Genomic DNA, 14,697 nt, shown 5'->3' with positions numbered 1-14,697 from the left:
ACAGGGAAGGCAAATCAAGAATAGCATCCAATGCTCAACGTTCTCTCCGTGATGGGCTGTGTGGCCGAGGGTGCTAATTGCCTGCTGCAGTTTCCATTCTCCCATCTCCTTTAGGAGCACAATCCCACTGTTTAGCTGGGCACACTGCAGCACGGCTGAAAGACCGGGTGTCCTGGCCTTCCTTGCAGGTAGATGGGGTCTTCCGGTAAGTTCTGGCTAATGAGCTACAAGTGGAGCTGTCAGGCAAGACTTACAGGGAATCTCCCTCCCGGCTGACATTTTGCTGCCTGGAGGCAGCTGTGATGCCCTGAGCTCCAGCAGCCACCTTGGGCCAGAAAGGCAAATGCCTCCCTCTGGGGCAAATCACCAAGTAGAAAAGGAGCCTGGATCCCTCAGGACTCCATGGACCTACCTTCCCAGCCACAGTCTCTGGATTTCTTCTTCATGAGAGGAGTCTTTCTTGTTTAAGCCACTATTGGGGGGGGGGTGTCTCAGTGACTCTCAGTCAAAAGCACGGTGAGCAGAAGGAAGCATCACCATCAGTACAGCTAGGTGTAGGTGGCTGGTTGCCATGGAGACCATCCTGCCACACAGATTCCAAAGTACAAACCCACTCAAAAGAGAAAAGCCTGATATAAACTCCACCTCCCTGTTTCTGGTAGAGCCCCCCCTCCTCAGCCCCTAAGCCAGGAGGTGATACCAAACTCCCTGATTGCCCCAGGGGAAGGAGCCCCAGGAACACGGTACCTGTGATGGGCTTGAACTTCTTTGGCTACCTTCGCAATCAAAGGACTGCCAAGTCCCCAGTTCTCCAGCAGGACTGACCTTCGCTCTCTCCCTTCCCAACTCCCCTGCCTCTGCCTGATTCGAGGCCTCTAAGGAGTCCAGGAGTCCACCCGAAGTAACATCAGAGCCTCCAACCTGCCTCCCGCTGCCGTGCTATCTGCTTCCAAGAGAACCCACTTCCTGAAATTACAACTCCGGTCACCTCCCCTCCCTCAAAGCTCCAGGGTCTCCCCACCAATCTAGAGAACAGAGCGCGAACCCTCCTCCGCGGGGCCCCAGGTTGTTTATATCCAGGCCCCAACCTACCTTGCGGCCAGCAGCTTCCAGCCAAACCAATCGCCATTCCTTCAACAGTCCTGTGTTTTCCATGCCCGTGCTTCCAGTATGCTCTTCTTTCTGCCCAGAATTCATTTCCTCCCCGTTCCGTGCCCATCCTCAAACTACATATTCTTCCAATTTCATTTTCACCCTTGAAGCAGTCCTCCCTAACTCCTCCCTGTCCCCAGGCTTCCTGTCACCTTGCACACATTACCCTCCTACAACCACATGCTGACCTGTCTCGTGGTTGCAGGAACCCAGCCGGCCTTAGCCTCTTGCGGGGAGGGATTATATCTTGCTTCTTTACGTACCCCCACAATGCCTTCCACACAGTAGGTGCTCACTAAATGGCGGATGGATTGGCCTGAGGCCCATCCTCTCCCTGCTCCCACCTTCCGGGCAGCCACTCCCTAAGGAAGGAAGAAAATAAATGGTTCTTCTGCAAACAGAACACATGTCTGAGCCATCGCTAAAACTGCACAGGCGCTTGACAAAGCTTTGATGACCGGCTCTTCTCCCCTCCTGTGAGTGAGCCAACACTCAAAAGCAATCAGAAGCAATCCTTGCACAAAGGCAGGCCTTGCACAAAGCACTTGTGTTAATAACACGTGTAGAGATTTGGTCTTGGCACGCTAAGGCCACAGGACAAGACTTAACCAAGATTGACTTTGACCCCTTGCACTTGGAGTATCTTGCAAAAGAACTGACCCTAAGTAAATGCTTTGTAATGTGATTTGTGCCAAGATGCCAAAGAAAGGTGATGTCAGCTACTCTCTCTTATTTAAATTGCAGAAGACATTTAGATTAGGTAAGTTTCTAACAAGCTAGCTAAACACTCAATTAGGTTACAAAAAAAAAAAAAAAAAAGCGGAGACTTGCTTCATAAAAGTCTATGGGAACAAGCCCCATCCCCACCATCTGTCTGGATTAGGCAAAACATTGCCCTGTCTGATGGCACAGGGATACCTTAGATGACTCCCGGAAGGCCCTGCCCATACTGAGATTTTTTTCAGACACAGCGTGCGATCCAACAAAGACTGTGCGTCGGGTGAGAATTTACGCTCACATTCAAGTTCTCCAAGGTGCCAAGATCCTGCCTCTCGTCTTTCTTTTGCATGTGTCGGGGAGCCCAGAGTTCTCATTCCGGCAGCTGGGACACCAGTATCACCTAACCAACTGGGAAACCTACGTGTGAGTACACCTGTCCCCTCCCAACTCAGGCTGGTATCAAAGTCAACCCGCCAGGCACACAGTGGACCGCCACGGCAGCAGCCTCCCCCTGGGCGCCCCCGTCCGGGTTCCGAGGCCCCATCCTCCACACCCAGCGCCCCTGTAACCACGGCCCCAGCCCCACACGCAGGGTTAAGCCAGACTCTTAGCCCCACAGCTACCTGGAGCTTCTGGAGGGAGTCTGCTGTTTCTAAACACCAGCCCATCCTTCATTAAACCGTCATCCCCATTCGGACTGGGTCCTCACTGCTGTGATCACCTGGGGAGCTCGAGAAACCACTGAAGCCTTATCCCAGCCCCAGAGATTTAGACGTAGTTAGTCCAGGGTGTGTCCAGGCCACTGGGCTTTTTAAATCTTTCCAGAGGATTCTATCATGCAGCCCGAGTGGAACCACTGCATCAGAACGAAGGGAATTTCTCCAAAGCCAGAGAGAAGCTCCTTGGGACTAAATTGCCGAGGATGTGAGGCCAAGTGAGCTCACTCTGCTAGACCACGGGTGCTGAGGACGGTTGCCAGCTTGAGGTTGATCTGAGCTGGGAAACCTAGTTTTCGTTCACAATCTCAAAGCGCACATTTTTGTCCTTGGCCATCTGTCCTAACACAGTGTGCCTTATGTGACAAGATGAGGGCAAAGTGGTCCACATAATTCACCGTGCTGCCCTGCAAAGCTATCCCCTGAAGATTCTTCAAAGGCCCACCCCAGCAAAGGGGCAGCAGTAGCATCGATTTCATCAGCCAAGGTCAGGCCTCCTTGGGGAGGACCCCCCCCCCCGCGCCCCGCAAAACCTAGCTCCCCCAGGAAATCACCTGCTCAGGAACACCAGACATTCCAGGGACGTTCTGAGACCACCAGCCCGAGCCCCTCACAGCACGGAGCTGTGGACATCTGCTCGGGCTGTTTGTACTGCAACAGGCCTCAGAAAACCCCACCGTAAACACTAAATCAGGGGTCGGCAAACTTCTGCAAAGGGCCAGACGGTGAATACTTCAGGGTTTGCAGGCGATATGGTCCTTGAGCAGTTCCTCACTCTGCATTATGATGCACGAGCCCCGCAGACAGTATGCGGACAGACAGGCGTGGTGGGTGCCAATAAATCTCTGCCGACAAAAACAGGCAGGGTGCCCACCTCTCCACTACAACTAGACCGTAACCTCCTTAAAGACAGAGACCACCTCCTATCACCCCTTCAAATCCTTAGCACTCGGCACAGTGCCTGGAAATACAACAGATCCTCCATAAATGCTGAATGAATGAATGGATGCATGAATGAGTGAGTGAAACTGAGCCAGTCATCTTAAGGAATATCTATTACACGTTTACCTGCTCCTGCAGGCAGATGTGTAAGAGCTACTGCCTTTGGAGCGCTCACATCTGACTACTGAAACGGAATCTCAAAGCCCTTTTTTAAGCTGCTGGTCACTTGCATACACTCGCCCCTCCCCTTCACGGAACACGGAAGGATGCCCCAGACAAAGAGGAGCAGGTATTCCCCAAGGAGAACGCCCTGGCCCCAATCCCTGCAGGGCCCAGGCCTGCAAGGAAAGGAAGAGGAAACAAGGGGGAAGCAGAGGTGCCCAGGCCGCGAGAGGACAGACAGCCTGAGCACCCGGGAAAGGCAGGGAGAGAGGACGGGCGAGGCAGGGAAGCGAGGTAAGCATCCAGGCGACTCTGGGCAGGCCCCACAGTCACACGGGCCAGCTGCTTAGCAGGACGAGACGACACACGTGGGTTCTTCCACCTAGATGTCAGTGCAGATGGGAGGTAACGTGTATCATTTCCTCCCCCACACTGTTTACGACACTGGAGATCTGAAGCATGAAATTGAAAAGGAAAGACACACGAATAATAATAGTGATGGTCTGTCTCCTTCCTGGACGTTCTTCTTCCCTTTCCTCCTTTCTTCCTCTCTCACCCGGCCACCCCTGGAGTCAGGGTCCGGATGTGTCCCGGGAAGGAAGGCCCTGATCCTGCCGGCACATGTCACGGAAGGTGAGGGGAGGGCCAGGGGACACAGCTGTCACCACATCGCTCTCGTGCCCAGCAGAACCGCTACGGTTTGGGGTCCAGGAGCGCCGAGCCGGAAGTCAGGCTTGCCCCCCACGGTGCCTTCAGCGTCTGCTGCTCGTGCCTCGCAAGGTTTGAAAACATTCGGCGGAGACACAGAAGTTTTCCCGTTGTAAACTGGCCATGGGAGACCTTTACAAATAACATGCTTTTCACGCAAACCTTAAGGGTCCAAAGCCCTCGGTTACGAGATTGAGCGCCAGTGTCCCGCGGCATTCCCGTGCAAGAGGCAGAGGAGGCAAGAAGTGGCAGGTGGCCCCTTGCCAATCGTGACAGAACCTGGAGGGAGGCTGTGAATGGTCCTGCTTAGAGAGGCGCCCTTCCCCCCCCCCCCCCCGTTTTCTCCACACACCATGCCACAGTTAGCCGGTCACATGAGACCCCCGGGGCAGACGGCTCCAAGTCCCATCAAGCCAACCCAGTACACCTCGTCACCTCTTGGCTGAGGACAGTCTCAGCCCTCAAACGGACAAACATCACCACCACCTGGGTGGTGCAGTCGGTCAAGCGTCTGACTTTGGCTCAGGTCACTTTTCCACTGCCTCTGGCTGAAATCTCCCTGAATCCCTCATGCTACTGAGTCTATTCTGCCCATCCATTTCGCCATGGAAATGGAGAACAGCTGGTCACCCTCGTCCCTCCAGACTCTGAGGCCGTCACCGGAGAGCATCACTAACTTCCAACAGGGAGCCAGTTATTTGGAGAAAATATTATTCACCATGTTCTGCACAAAAACAGACTCAGCCAAACCCTCCTTAAGAAAATCGTGCCTTTCGTGAGAACCCAGCTCCCCATGGGATTAAAGAATAGATATTAAATTGCCTCTTCCTGCCTACAAGTAAGCTTCTTGATTGGGAGGCTGCCTTTCTCTTCTGCAGGTTCCTGGTCCTGTTTATTCCACACAAGCACGTCTTCCTTGAGAGAGGATGTACACTGATTCAGAGATTACTAGTGAATGTCAACCTCACCAAAGAGACATCAAAACCAGAGCAAAGAAAATTAAAATGGTGAATGGTGACCCTTGATGTTTTGGCCTCTTCGAATTCCCCCAAATGTTTACCTTTCGGGACGACGACTGCTCATCTCAATTCGGATGAAAAGATCTTCAACTGCATGTGTAAATTCGCCATCGAACAAGTGAGTGAGTGAGTGAACAGGTGAAGTGGAACGAACGCTTCCCAATTGCCTTATGAGAAAAGGATATACACTAACCCATGCCAGAACCCGCCTCTTTAACTGGACAGAACCAAGAAACCCTTAACAAACCATCAAGCCCAATGTCAGTCAACTGAGCAGAGTCAACTGAGGTCCAGGAACACTAAGGAGCTTGCCCAAGGTCACACAGCTAAATGTCAGCAGCTCCTGACTTCTCAGCTGAGTTTGGTCCTAGCTCTGCCCCTACCTAGTGATTTCCGATTCTAGAGAAGTCATTTCTTCTCTCTGCATTTGTTTCCTGCCTCTACATGGGGGGCAATTGGACCAGACATCAGCCGGGAGGCACTGTGGTTTAAGAGGGAAAGCTCTGGAGTCAGACTGTGTGTTCAAATCCTGCCTCTGCTCACCGTGGGAGATCCGGAACAATTCATTTACACTTGCTATGCCTATTTCCTCAGCTGTAAAGTGGGAGTGAATAATAGTACATGTTACATACCTCATGGAGTCGTTATGAAAATTAAATTAGATGGTCGACACGAAGTGCTCAGCAGAGCACCTTGTAAACAACAAAGGTGCAATAAATACTAGCTATTATAACCATCTACAATCTCTCCCAGCTTTGGGGCGCCTGAGAGGCTCAGTTGGTTAAGCATCCCAACTTCGGCTCACGTCATGACCTCACAATTCGAGAGATCGAGCCCCCATCAGGCTCTGTGCTGACATCTCGGAGCCTGGAGCCTGTTTCAGGTTCTGTGTCTCCCTCTCTTTCTGTCCCTCCCCCGCTCACCCTATCTCTCTCTGTCTCTCTCAAAAATAAACATTAAAAAAAATTTTTTTTTTAAGTTGTAAAACTCTTCCGGCTTTAATGCTGTAATACTCTAGGTTTCTTTTTCTGCCTTTTTTTTTTTTAACGGTAAAATTTCTCCCCATTAAGTTCACACCTCAGGCAAAACGTGACGGCTGACATGGGTACTAAGAAAAAGACAACGATTATGAAAGACTTAAAAGAGTCTAAACCTTTTTTAGGAGTCAGGAGTCGGTGGGGGGCGGCGGAAGGCAAATGGGGTTCTCTGAAGAGTCATTTAAGGAGAACTGATTAATGCTTCCAAGGCCCTGCTAATGAGGGAAAAAAACCACCTGTGAAATATACCCCTAAGCACATTTAAAACACCACGTCCTTTGTCCCAGGAATCTCCTTTCTCGGTGCACAATTATATATTGTATAGATACATCACTGCAGCATTAAAGCAGAGACGGGTGTCAATGCACATACAACACATGCATAAATGTATCCCGCTGATCTGAAAACATGTTACATCTGTGCAAAGTACAATGGGACCCCAGTCAACCGACTGATGGCTGGCTTTCCCTTTTCAAGATATTTACTCAAAGCATCTCAGAGCCGTGCTGAAGGCTAGCAAGCCCTGTGGCATGTTTATGCCGATACTTTGTACGTGCATAATAAACAGTTCTCCAAGGAGCTGCTCATGGTTAACAGCGGTGACCTCTGAGAAGCAAGGGGGGGGGGGGGGCGCGGGGGGGAGGCAGGATGATTTTCTTCTTCTTCTTTTTTTAACTTCTAATACATCTGTATTTTTATACATTCCACTCTGTGACCAGAGAGGATACATCAAAATGCTCTGGACCGGGATTTCTTGCTGTGGCACCACGGACGTTTTGGGCTGGGTAATTCTTTGGGGGGGGGGGGAGGAGAGGGGGGCTGTCCTGTGCACTGGAAGGTATTTAGCAACATCCCTGGCCCCTACCCGCTAGATATCAGTTGTCACAACTGAACATGCCAAATGTCCCCCTGCAGCGGGGGGTAAAACCGCCCCCCAGTTGAGAACTACTATCCTAGCCAACAGAATGGCTGTGTTAAATACAAATTATTCCCATGATTAGTACAAGTGGTTATTACAGCTCAGGCCACCTGGGCTCTACTGCCTTCTCCCTAGTTTGGGGAAGCATTTATGAGAACCCATTACTAGTCACCAAGGCCACTGGTATTTCCTGAGTTTTGAGTCTCAACGGTCTCCCACAGCACACTTTTACTTTCCTCCATGCATCTGGTGACTTTCCAGAAGTTCCTCCTGTGGAACTAGCTCAAGGTCAATTTCAGAAAAGTAAATCCTATTTTCTTTAAAAAATAAAAGAAAAAAGCACACACACGTAAATAATTTTTAGAATCTTTTTTTTTAACAACTACATTAAAAAACGGAAGTAAAACTATTTTATTTTAGATCCTCATACTTAAATGACCACAAAAGAGTGGCCTGATGATTTTTTTTTGGGGGGGGGGGGGAAATTACATCTAAAATTTTCATGTTTCATTATGCTACCAAATTTATTCTTACATGTCCTGAAGACTATTATTCTCTGCTTTTCCTTGTTTGTTCCCTTTCTTGTTTCATTTTGTTTTTTGCTTTTTGCTATATAAACCTTACAGTGGCTTTTGCCCTAAAAGAGCCACCTAGAACAGGAGACACAAATGCCTAGTCAAAAGCAGAAAGACAGTACAGAACAGAGTTCTTCAAATTCTGTATCTATGTAACCCCTAGAAGAATTTTTGAAAAACTAGGTACCCCTCACTCCTTTTAAAGTTAACATTTAAAAGGTTTTCATCTTGAATTTCAAGAGGTGCAAACTCATTTCCGGCATATAAATATCGATTTCTGTTTCATCAGTCAACTAATTATATCCACTGGGATCTAAACAGCATAGGGATTTGATTCCCACTCTTACTCTAGTGATTCATTCATATATCCACGGACAAATATTTTATCCTCTTAAAATATATATATAAACATATATATATAAACTGTATGTTCATGTTTTATGTACTCTTCGGTTCACAGGCTACATCCTAAACACACAAAAAAGCGAACTCTTCTTGAAAAGTCCCAAAACTTATATCATTACTTTTTCTCCCAGACTCAAATTTCAATTCTCTTTCCCCACAGAATTTTACCCTAAAGCAACTTCTGTTTTACGCTAGAACGTCTATTAATGATTTATTTATCCTACTTCTTTGTAATATAAATGTCTATATACATTTTAATTTAATTTTTAGGAAAATTCACGTGAACTTAGGGCTCTAACTGCTTAAGTAACAATTTCCCAGATTGAGTTACCATTAAAATGATTAGTGGTAGAGAACAGATTTCTAACAACAAAAATATAATACACTGTTTTACAATTACTAAACACTAAAAAATAATTTTTTTTTGGAAATGTGTATTTTCATGGATGAGGCCTCCCCCTTGTTTTTTCCATTCACTCATACATCCATGGACAAATATTAAGTGGTCATCACTAGATTAAGAGTTGGGAATCAATTTTGTTTCTATTTTTCTTGCCTTTTTCTTTCTTTTTTAAACATAAGCAAAGAGGAAATGTGTTCGTATAAATGATGGAGAAAATAGATACTTTGTTACAATAATGTCATTTTGTTCTCTGAATTTTATCCAAGTTACAGGCCCCAAATCCCAAAATGGTTTTTAAGCATCGCTCTGCAAACAATTTGATTAGATCCACAGTCAAAGGGCGAGACATGTCTGAACCACTTAAGGATTTATGCTCAGGGATCGGTGATTAGAGGCCTCACTTTCTCCACTCCAGCACCAACATCGCAAGCGTTCCCCCATTTATGCATGGAGATTTTGCCACCTAGGGACAGTGTAGTATGGCAAGAGTGCGTCTATCTTGTAAAGTGGGAGAGGGCAAACGCGGAAGGGGACTTGGGCAAGGAGCACCTCGGGCTGCCAGGGTGTCCTCACCAGAGTGGGTTTCAGGAAAGACAGCCTGTGGCCGCTGAGGACCTGGAAACGGATTTCGTGAACACTCTCCGTGCCTCTGTGCACCACCGGGAGGGCCTCTGTGTGCCCTGGAAGGTACACCGACCCCAGTCTGACGGCTGCTGACTTAGGCGACCTCTGGGAGACCCCACCCCCAGGCCAGTTTTTGCAGATCACAGTAAAAAGGCGGCAAAGGAACCAAATCCTGATCACCCGGAAGAGAAAACCACGTGGTACGGGACTTCCGGTGTAACGAACACAACCGGAACATCCCACCACTGTATACGCGTGCCTGGGAAGGGGGCTCTGAACTCCCCAAACCCCAGTCTCTAACGCCCGGCTCACAGATCGGGGAACCGGGGAGCAAGGTACACAGCCCCCCACCGAGGAAGCCATCAGCCAAATTCACCATGTGGGACACTCTATGGATATAAAAGACCCAGTGTCTCCAACAAACTACTGGAGTGAGGAAAGAAAAAAAGGGATTGTTAAGAATAAAAGGCACTTAAAAGATATAATCGATATGAAAATCTTGCTCAGCTGCTGATTCGATGACCCCTTTGAAAAACTGGAGGAGGGGCGCCTGGGTGGCTCGGTGGGCCAGGCGACCACCTTTGGCTTGGGTCATGATCTTAAGGCAAGTGGGTTCAGGCTCTCTGCGGTCAGCGCCAGAGCGCGCTTTGTTCCCCGTCTCCCTCTCTCTGCCCATCCCCAGCTCGTGCTCCGTGTCTCAAAAATAAAATAAAAACATCAAAAAAAAATTTTTTTTAAGAAAAAATGGGAGAAAATCTGCTGTTAGGTTACTTACAGCAAGGAGTTGCTAATTTGGGTAAGTGTGATGAGGGGATTATGTTGTAAAAAAAACAAAACGAAACAAGCCATCCGGTTAGAGATGGGGATTTAACTTTCGGGTGAATTTACACGATGTCTTGGATTCGCTTTAACAAAATATTCCAACCTCTCAAGAAGGTTGGGGGAAGTCAGCAGAAATGAAATTAGCGAAACATCGGTAATGCTTGAAGCTGAATGATGGCTACCTGGGATTCTCTCCACTTTTTTTACATGTTTGGAGATGTCAATTAAAAAAGGGCTTTTAAAGGGAAGGGAAAGAGAGAAAAGATATTTAACTAGCGCCGTGGAGGCCCTTCCTAAAAACCACCTCATTTCACAAGTCCTGAGACAGCTGCCCTACAAGCAGTCCTCTCTCGCTGAGAGGTGGGAGCATTTCAATAAGCTCGACGGTAAGTAGGGGCAGAGATACGAAGGGGCCATTAGCACCTGGAGCCCAGAGAGATGCATCTAGGTGGCAGGAAGAGAGACTGGAAAGACCCCCTTGGCACAGAAATGTTAGAATAAGCATGTCTCCGTTTTACATCGCTCCTACTGACACGCTACTTACCCCTGCAGCAAAGCCAAGACTTCCATCCAAGATCCGCCTCTGAAAATATAAACAAGATGTTTCAGAGTCTGAGGGATGAGTCTGGGGATAAGAGGAAACCATATGATCTAAGAGAGCCGCACGAATAAAGACTGGCCCGTGCCTAAGTTTGTCAACCTGTCCAGCTAGAAGCCTGGATTGGAACCTTTATCAAATGGGCCAAGAACCAGGGGGAAGATGTTTTGTTTTTTGTTTTTTGTTTTTTGTTTTTAGCCTTCCATCCATCCCACAGCCAATCAGAGTTTTTTTCAGTGGTGCTTGGCTTCCATTGACCCACGTGTTGTCTTTTACCTGGCTCTCCTGTGAATGATAACTGTAAACCTTTAGTAAGTAGCTGGCCTAAAAGATGGAAATTGGTAAGTGTTGGTAGGGACCATGGGGACCAAGCAGAACTCTCCCACGCTGCAGATGGAGGGACAAAGTGGCACAACCACTTTGGAAAACAAACTGGCAGCAGCCAGCGAACTGGAAATGAACATACCCTACGACCCAGCAGTGCTGCCCCTGAGTAGTGAAATCATCACCTAACAGGAACGCCTACTTGGACTCACCGAACACGTGTCCAGAGAAGCTCTCAGCAGCAGTACTTGTGAGAGCCAAAACTAGAAACTACCCGAACGCCCCACCGACAGTAGCACGGATGCAACAATTAGGATGTATTCACACAACAGAATACCACACGGCAATGAGAACACACACGACATATGCATGAATGGAGCCCATAATCAGGCAGGGGCATGGGGAAACTGGAAAATAAGCAGAGTGGAATCAGCCAGACGCAGAAGAGCGCATACCATATGATTACTCCATTTATATAATGTACGGAAACAGAGAAAACTAATCTCTACGGGCCCAGGCTAGGAGAGGGATTGCTCTTGGCCGTGGAGGTTGGGGATGGGAGGGTAGGGATTAGAAAGGATCCTGAAAGGCTGCTGTGGGGCTGGTGCTGTTCTAGTTCTTGACCTGGGTACTAGTTTTATAGGCGATCGTGAAAAATCATCAAGCTGCACACTTATAAAATGGGCGCCTTTTGAGGCACCTGGGAGGCTCAATCGGTCGAACGTCGACTTCGGCTCAGGTTCCCATGGTTCGTGAGTTCAAGCCCCACATCGGGCTCGCTGCTGTCGGCACAGAGACTGCTTTGGATCCTCTGTCCTCCTCTCTGCCCCTCCCCACTTACACGCGTGCGTGCTCGCTCGCTCTCTCTCCCTCAAAAATAAATGTTAAAAAAATAAAAACAAAATGTGCGCTTTTCTATATGCATTTTATATTTCCATTTAAAAATACTTGTTTAACTTTGTAGTCTAAGTTAGGAACATAATCTATAGCCCCGTGAACACGTTACAGGCTGGTTGAGGTGATTACCCCAACCGCTCAGCCCTCTCCCACCTCTGAGCGGCTGGAGGTGGACGGAAAGTTTTGGCCCCAGGAAGCCATACAAATGACATTTTCCTCTAGGCGTGCCATGACATAAGCAAAGTTGGCCAACCAAATAAGTTAATGAAACCAGACAGATCTAATAAAGAAGTCAGGTAAAAAAAATTATTCTATCAGCATTCATCTGGATCCTCAAAGGAGAAAAATTATACTTTTTAAGTTTTTCCACTTTTAGACATTTACTTCAAGGAACTAATCAGCTAGGTGCTCAAAGGTGTATGTTCATCACAAAAGTATTTCTAAAGACATTAGGAGAAAAGACATAACAGTTGGGGAAGGGCTACATAAACTGCAGACCATCCTTACAACAGAGTATTACACGCCCGGTTAAGTAACCGAAGTGATCAAAATAATCAAAAAAGCATTTAGGGATGTAGGAAGAATGTTTATGATACCAAGTGAGGAAAACTAGTTGTAAAATATTACATAAAATTTGATCCCTGTCATGTAAGGAGACAGATACGGGTAAGTTCATGTATACGCGAATATAACTGAACTCTGGATGAACAGGTTCAGGGCTTGGAGTTTTTTTTTTTTTTTCTGAGAAGCACCTTTTTTATTATTTCTTTAAGTTTTTTCATACGTTATGAGTTTCCTACAATTAAAATATATTTTAAAGCAAGAAAACAAATTTTGAGCGAAACGTTTTTTTTAAATTTTTTGTAATGTCTATCTATTTTTGAAAGAGAAAGAGACAGAGCATGAGAGGGGGAGGAGCAGAGAGAAAGGGAGACACAGAATTTGAAGCAGGCCCCAGGTTCCGAGATGCCAGCACAGAGACCAATGCGGGGCTCGAACTCACGAACCGTGAGATCATGACCTGAGCCAAAGTCAGACATTTAACCAACTGAGCCATCCAGGCGCCCCTGAGCGAAGAGACGTTTGAGAGCAACTGTGGAGGGCAGCGTCCGCGTGTCTACTATCCCAGGTGACCCTCACTGCGGCCCCCATCCTAGCCGAATGGAAGCTGAGGTTTGCTGCGGGGACCAGAGCACAGCTCTGTGAACTCCTGTCTCTGGCCACCTTTGCCTCCCAACGCCGTGCCTCCCCCCACTTTTCATGCAATCTGCCTGTGCAGAAAGGGTGCCTGTAGCCCACCCACGCCTGCTACCTTTGCAAGGTCCTGCTTGCAAGGCTGGTCCTTGGCTGGCTTCTGGGAACGTGGTGCTTGAACTGCCCCCTCCATTCCCTGGTAAGGGTGGGTCAAGGTGCCTATGCTGGTTTCCAGACAAGGTCGTGGATGCAGGACACCTGCTTTCCTTCCGCAAGTCTGGAATTTCGGCAGCACGTACTGCCTTCATGAGCACCCCCGGTACAATCCTTGGGGCTGAGGCTCCACAGGGTGCCCCGGGCGGACACATCACGCGTGTGTTAACTGCGTTTTCCTTGCTGGGGGAAGGAACGCCCTCGTTGGGCCCCTCACAGGAGGCAGGGAGCATCAAAGGCCTGTGCACGGATGTCCCCAGACTCCGCCTATATCCTTCTCCTGCTGATCCTTTCAATGTTAAACCTTAGCCATGAGTACAACTATATTCTGGGTGCTGTGGGTCCTTCTAGTGAATCACCAAACGTGGTGACGTTCATGGGGAACATGCCTCCACACAGTAGAAGTCTTCAGCAATTTCTCCTACTGACCTCGGTGATTATAGTAACACGAGACAAATTAGGGGCTCTGAGGCTCCACGGCAGAAGGGGGCACGTCGGTGAAGAAGGGAAGGCACCTGTTCCCTCCCAAAGTGCCCCCAGAGCGTTGGCCCGGGCCACACGGGGCTCTGGGGCCCCATCCACCGTCGTGCTGCCGTTCACTCAGCCCTCGGCAGGGCAGCACGCCTGGGGGCGACGAGACCTCTCCTCAACGCAGGGTAACTACGGAAGTTACAACCACGGGCTGCCCTGCCCTAGAAGGGCACAGAGACGGGACCCCAGAAAACCTGGCGTGACTGTCGTGAAGGAGGAGGAGGTGACCTGGGCCCTCTCCTCTGCCACCTGGGTGTCTCTCATTCAGGGACTGGGTTTTGAAAGGTTTCACTACCTGCCAAGGGCAAGCTGGGATGCCGGTGCTGTAAGTCTCATAGGCTCCAAACCTCCCACTGAGGAGAGGAGGGGGAGGGCGGTGGGGAAGTCAGAGCTTACCTGACAGCAAACACCCGTCTTACTGGTCTCTAACACAAGAGCGTCTGGCTTGCCAACTTCCTAGGCTGTGTTTTCCTTTCCAGATCCGGCTCACGGCATGTTTAAATGGATCTTAAATCACTCCCTCGCTTATCACGCCTACAGTTTCTAAGGCAGCCTGCTGAAGGGTGCGGGGACTTGACAATTCCTCAAGATAAAGATGGGTTGACCGCTCCAGGCCTATGGACCGAGGGGGTCAAGGGCTGGGGAAGAGGAGGGAATCTCAGGTATATGAGGTGGGCTGGGGTTGTGGAGTGGGGAGGGGTATGTGGTGTGTGTCGTGGGGGGGGGGTGAGTGGGA

The 14,697-nt window shown here is 48.7% G+C and overlaps 1 protein-coding gene across 2 annotated transcripts in view; it reads right to left on the bottom strand.

The window, feature by feature from the left end:
• The window catches only part of SLC39A11 (solute carrier family 39 member 11), a 339,923-nt gene that overhangs the window by 320,701 nt on the left and 4,525 nt on the right, over window positions 1-14,697 (bottom strand). For both annotated transcript variants that reach the window (XM_047081492.1, XM_047081493.1), the window contains exon 3: window positions 10,749-10,787. In XM_047081492.1, coding sequence (XP_046937448.1) covers window positions 10,749-10,787 — 39 coding nt within the window. The remainder of the gene's footprint in view (window positions 1-10,748; window positions 10,788-14,697) is intronic.

The sequence above is a fragment of the Lynx rufus genome, unplaced genomic scaffold (assembly GCF_022079265.1).
Source record: "Lynx rufus isolate CCGP_SWC_20201006 ecotype Redwood Valley unplaced genomic scaffold, mLynRuf1.p SCAF_18, whole genome shotgun sequence".
Taxonomy (NCBI): domain Eukaryota; kingdom Metazoa; phylum Chordata; class Mammalia; order Carnivora; family Felidae; genus Lynx; species Lynx rufus.
The sequence above is the reverse complement of the archived record's forward strand: the minus strand, read 5'-3'. Positions and strand labels throughout refer to the sequence as shown.